General features: G+C 38.9%; 1 protein-coding gene across 1 annotated transcript; it reads left to right on the plus strand.

Moving 5' to 3' along the window:
* The first annotated feature begins 203 nt into the window (after positions 1-203).
* LOC122940803 (glucose-6-phosphatase catalytic subunit 1-like) lies at positions 204-4,372 on the plus strand. The gene is made up of 5 exons (XM_044297574.1): positions 204-512; positions 987-1,096; positions 1,462-1,567; positions 1,936-2,051; positions 3,088-4,372. Exons 1-5 carry the CDS (start codon positions 271-273, stop codon positions 3,597-3,599), a joined length of 1,086 nt encoding a protein of 361 aa, XP_044153509.1. The 5' UTR covers positions 204-270; the 3' UTR covers positions 3,600-4,372.
* The last annotated feature ends 2,114 nt before the right edge of the window (positions 4,373-6,486 follow it).

The following is a 6,486-nucleotide window of genomic DNA, read 5'->3' on the forward strand; positions in this document are numbered from 1 at the left end:
TGGAACACGACACTGGCTTATTGAGCTGTTTTTCACTTACACTGTACCAAACATGTTTGTGACATTACCTTTGATCGACAGGAGTTTTTTTTTTTTCTTTTGACGAAGTAATTTTTTTTTTCTATGGGTCCAAAGGTCATAAAGCAGGTTTTTCAGCGGTAAACAGGAGGCCTGGGACAGTATAAATATTGCTGAAGGCACAGAATGCCACACAGTACACACAGAGATACAGACAGTCTGAAATAGACAGTCCTCTAGTGTAGAGAACTAATGAACTCAATAATGGAGAACGGGATGGATGGTCTTCACCACTCTGGAGTCGAAATGGTCCAATACCTCCAGATGAACTACAAGAGTTCCCAAGACTGGTTCATGTTCATCTCCTTTGCTGCTGATCTAAGAAATACTTTCTTCATTTTTTTCCCCATCTGGTTCCACCTTTGTGAGTCAGTGGGCATCAAACTAATCTGGGTGGCAGTGATCGGGGACTGGCTCAACCTTGTCTTCAAGTGGTGAGTATATTCACAATATGTAATATAGTATTGAATAGAAGCAATGCAAGTTGGTGGGTTCTGTTTTCTTGGTTGGGAGTATATCATACCAGTGGTAATAGTGATTAGCTCAAAGTCTGTCAAGACCATTAAAAACAAATTGACAATTTGACCCACTGGGTTGTTCCATTTTGAAATTTAGAATAATTGGCATAATTCTTTAATCCATTATTGGAAAACCTGTGGTATGAAACTGTGAACATAGTATAAATTAAGGGATCCAAAAATGTCTTAGGCCCTTGGCACCTCTTTACGCTAAATATGTAAAGACATAACACACCAAACCCAGTAATTGTTAGTGTTGTGAGTTTCCTACTGGTAGAGAACCAATATTTTAGACCCAATACAAAAAGTCTTGTGCCTTTAATATTCTTGCATAAAACATTACTACCAAAATATTTTTACTTTGAACTTACTCAACTCTTTATTTTCCAGGATTCTTTTTGGCCAAAGACCATATTGGTGGGTTCATGACACAGATTACTATGGAAATACAACAGCTCCAGTCATTGAACAGTTTCCCGTGACATGTGAGACTGGCCCAGGTAAAAAAAAAAAAAAAAAAAGCTATAATTATGACACATCTCTTCCATTGTCCATTCTTCATCTTACTAGATAACATGTACCATAATTAAAAAGCACTCGGATCATATTACTCGGAGAACTAGGAAATTACCCTTCTCTCCCTTACACTCAAAACAGTTTAACAGTTTTTAAGTAGCTTGAGGAATACAAAAACTGTTAAATAACAGGGTGATAAGCAAAGTGCAAAGTCCCTTCGTATTTTAGGCCTGCTTCTACTACTTCTTCACATAGGCTCTTTCTATATCTTCTAGATATAGACAATGTAGTAAATGGAATTATGCCTTACTTGGTTTACTCATGCTTCTTTCCACTTCTAACATTTCAGGAAGTCCTTCAGGCCATGCTATGGGGTCTGCTGGAATTTATTACGTCATGGTCACAGCCATCCTTACAATCATGTTAAAGAAAAAGGAATCCATGTTTAAAAGCTGGTAAGTATGTAGATACAATTAAGACCATCTCATCATAAATCATATGAAGCAAACTGTAGAGTTGTCAGCAGGCCCTTTTTAATAACACACTTCGTGATACTGCAGTGACTTAACACAACTTAATCTTGATCCCAATATTAATGTCCAAGTTCACCTAGCAAAAGGATTGCCCTAAATTTTAAAGTTTCCCCATGCTCTTGTTCTTCGTACCAGATCAGCGATAAAGTTCTCCTACAGTTACTAGCTACTTTTTGTTTCCAGATCTCTTTGTGATCATGATCATTTTATACTACAGTATAAATTGTAGTATTTAGGGCTAAGCCAACTTATTGTGATTTAATATCTATATTGTCATTCTTCCTTTTTAGGTGTCTGCGTGGAGCACTTTGGAGTGTCTTTTGGGCGGTCCAAGTCTGTGTCTGCTTATCTAGAATCTTTTTGGCTGCACATTTCCCACACCAGGTTGTAGCTGGTGTCATTTCAGGTGTGTAATGTGAATACCTGTATGCATATTCATTTATGTGACATGAATTAGGAGTGGGCGTAGTTATGTTTTTTGAAGCCTTACGTTTGCATGTTTCATTCACCTTTATCAAGAAACAGCTGACTACATGTTTAGATTTAAAGGGGTTTTCCAACTATATTTGTCAATTATCCACAGGATAGGTGATAAGTATATGATCGTGAGGGTTAGACCCCTGGGAAAGCAACAGTCACTAGATTAGGGGCCCCAAGGTCTCCTGTTTCAGAGTCAATTAAATAAAGAGGTGGTCATGCAGACACATCTGCGTCCACTGCTCCATTCAAATGCCTTCGGAACAGGGGGTTTGGAACCACCGTTCTAGTGATGGGTAGGGGTCCCAGTGGTTGGACGCCATGATTATACATTTATCAGCTATCGTGATAACTCCTTTAACTCCATAGATTTTTTACATGTTGACCCATGAAAGAGGAATGTAGCCCCTTTTCAGTTATGGTTGACCCCCCAATGCCCTGTGATTACCTATTTAGCACAATCACAGTTGGAACAGAAAAAAGCAAGCTACCAAAATTATGTTTTACGCCCTTACTTACATTTGTTGGGATGAGCTTGAATGGGTTGTGGTTCATTTTATTTCTGTAACATTAAAAACATATGTTTAGCAATGGCATCCCAACAAAGACGTACAAAAGACAAAATTATTTGTGCTAGTTGATAAATGAATCCAAGGATCCAGAAGTTAACACAGTTGTAGGTGCTGTAGATAAAGTGGTCCCTCACACATACTATGTTTTGTAAAGCATACGGGGAGAATATACATTGAGCATATTCCTGTGTAAGGTCTAGCAGATACAGAGTAGATAAGGAAAACTTAAGGGATGCGTGTAACCAAACAAAACTGCAAAACCTGGTTTACACATCTGTGTATATGAAAAAATACATGACACTTTTTTTCAGCTCTAGTAAGGTGTTTCCTGTTATTTGTGTATGAGAATTACTACTGAGATCTAATCATGACTATATTCCTCCTTCTAAACAGGCATGCTAGTGGCAGAAGCATTCCATCACACACAATCTATCTACAAGTCCAGTCTCAAGAAATACATCCTTACCACCCTTTTCCTGTTTTCATTCGCTTTGGGATTCTACCTCATTCTTAAGGCTATGGGTGTGGACCTCCTGTGGACAGTGGAGAAGGCTAAGAAATGGTGTGAAAGACCTGAATGGATCCATATCGACACCACTCCTTTTGCTGGTCTCCTTAGAAATTTGGGCATCTTCTTCGGCTTAGGGCTGGCTCTCAACTCTAAACTTTACCAAGACAGCTGTCATGGCAAGCAAGGAAGCCAGTTCACCTTCCGAATTTGCTGTATCATAGCTTCCCTTTTTGTTCTACATCTCTTTGACTCTTTTAAGCCACCCACTAAAGTGGAGATGCTTTTTTATGCCCTTTCATTCTGCAAAAGTGCTGCTGTGCCCCTGGCTGCCGTAGGAATTATCCCTTATTGTGTTTCTCAGCTTCTTCACCAACAAAGTAAAAAGATTCTCTAGGGTTTTTTATTTTTATTTTTATATATTGCATAGTTTTTTAAATTGACAAAATATAAGCCATTGGTACACACAGAAGACTCTTCCAGATATTGTCATGCTGTCTTCCATTATGAGCACTAATGTTTTTTAAAGAATATGATTCGATGAAAAGCAGAGACTCTATTGCTTAGGAATGTCACTTTTAACAGAAAGTATTGTGACCATCACCATCATGTTGATGTTGTCAGAGGATTTTAAAGTGACCCATAAGTGGCGTGGACATGTTGAGAAACCCTTGGAGCATCAAATTCAAATAGTAGTAAAGAAGTAATTGAATATTTCATAATATATTATATAATATATTATACATTTTCTACAATTTAGCTTCTTTTCGAATTTGGAATGACTTTTCATATTATATTCCCACAATCCTTTTCAAGAAAACAGACTTTTATGGCACATCCATTGAAGGAGTTACAATAATTATCTATCAAGCTGTTCTTAATCTACAACTCCAGTCCTTGGCTTCCAGCTAACAGATGTACCTGGACGTAATGGTACTTTGGGTCTGAAAATAATAAGCAAGCTAAGGATTTTGTAACCCAATATTAATATACAGGCAGTCAGAGATGTAATACTCTAAATGGTTAAAATGTGTCTGCTTTTTTATAGTTAGTATCTTTATTATTATATATTTATTCACAGATTAGCACCTGATGTTATTTGGTTATTTTAACCACAACAGACATTGTTAACTGTGTAAAGTTTTTAATAAAAAAAAAAAATACACATTATTTTCTTCCATTACTTGAATTTATGAGAAATAAATATGTGCCATATGGTGATAGGAATTGCACAGAATGGGGCAGATTTATGAAAACTGTCTAAAAGAAAATCTGTCTTTGTTGCCCATAACAACCAATCAAGAGCACAATTTTCACTATAAAGGGCACTTTAAGAAATAAAAGCTGTGCTGTGATTGGTTGCTTTGGCAAACAATGACAGTCTTTCTTTTAGACAGTGCCTTACATTTCTTCCATTTTCCCCAAATAAGATGGTAAAGATAGGAAACTGCTACCAATGGTTCATTCTCTGTTGAAGGCACAATCAATCCATTTTAAAGCTAAACAACTGAAGCCTGGTTTCTGGAGATTTCTGACTGGTTGCTAAGGTCTCCAACACCCAGCAAACCCTTAGACACAGAAGCTATACCACAATAAAAGACAGGGGTGATTGGCAATGTACCATACCAGCAGAATTGCTGATGGGCCAAATGCCTTCAATGTGCTATGAGACATGCCCTCCATTTCCCACATTGTGGCATGATAGTGACATTGCAGCAGGGCCACCATCTACTGCCATCTTCTGCAATGTATATAGCAGTGAAGGCTCTGGAACACGGGCAGCCCTGCTGCCATATTATTATCAAGCAGCCAACCATGCTCCGAATAGGCCGCCAGGCTGCTCTTATGTCCCTTGGCGGCCGGATAGTAGTCACAACAGACTTATTTATATGGGTGCATTAAGGGGGCATAACTACTGTGAAGGCAGCACTAAGGAGGCATAACTAGTGTGTGAAGGCACAAAGGAGTATAACTACTCTGTGGGGGCACAAAGGGAGCATAACAACTATGAATGTGGCACTAAGGTGGCATAACTACTGTGTGAGGTACTAAGGGGAAATTACTGTGTGAGGGCACAAAGGGGGCACAATTACTGTGTGGGGGCATAACTACTGTATAGACACAGAAAGGAGGCATAACTACTGTGAAGGCGGTACTAAGGAGGCATAACTAAGGTGGAATAATTACCATGTCGGGTAACTAAGAGGGAATAACTACTGTGTGGAGACACTAAAGGGACTGGATTAGGCATGTATAGATAGGCCTCATGCATACGACCATAGGTTTCTGATGCAGACCCATTCATTTCAATGAAAAAAAGATAGAACATGTGAAATTTTTGTCCATTTTGCAGACAAGGATAGGCCATTTCTATTGAAGTGAAAAAGAAAATGGCAGCATGCACACATCTGAGTTCCGTGTCTTATGGATCTGCAATTTGTGGACCGCAAAACACATGAGCCCTTAATCTAATAAAAAATTGTGATTGTGCTAAGCATGCCATTGATATTGTCCCTCCTTATGCTTTTCAAAAGTTTGGAGGCATGACGTGTGACTGTGCAGTGTGAACCATGCCTAATGGTTTGTTGACCCCGTCTTCTGCCAGTTTGGCTCTGCCTCCAGGGCCAATTAGCCTCAAAAGAGTTCCTTGGCTCCATATGACACTGTATGGTGCATTCATACTGTATTGTATCAGAGAGCTATTTTTCCCTAGTGGTAAAGACTTCTGTAATACATCAAAAACGGCACAATATATGTCTTTTTGATTCTTGAAGAAACCAACAGAAAAGCATTAGGAGATTTATCAAAACCGCTGTAAAGGAAAACTGGCTTAGTTGCCCATAGCAACCAATCAGATTCCAGCTATCATTTTTCAGAGCTCCTTTGGAATATGAAAGGATCAATCTGATTGGTTGCTATGGGCAACTAAGCCACTTTTTATTTACACCATTTTTGATAAATCTCCCCCTATATGTCCCATCATAAAAGTGGAAGCATAGGGAGTAGAGATGAGTGAATCGAATCAGACTAAGTGTAATTCGAAGTTCAGGAAAAATGTGATTAGCAACGAATGCGAATTTCCTTGCGTTTCGTGGTAATGAATCGCAATTTTCCTAAAATGGTGGCTACACGTGTGAGGACATTGGGGAAGGAACTCTGGGAAGGCGGGATGACCCATAATGCCATGCATGTAGCCAATCAGCAGCCAGCCAGCCCTGTGATGTCAAAGCCGTATAAATACGGCGGCCATCTTAGAGTCAGACATTTTCCAGTATTCTGAGTGC

This window comes from Bufo gargarizans, chromosome 6 (assembly GCF_014858855.1).
Source record: "Bufo gargarizans isolate SCDJY-AF-19 chromosome 6, ASM1485885v1, whole genome shotgun sequence".
Classification (NCBI taxonomy): Eukaryota; Metazoa; Chordata; class Amphibia; order Anura; family Bufonidae; genus Bufo; species Bufo gargarizans.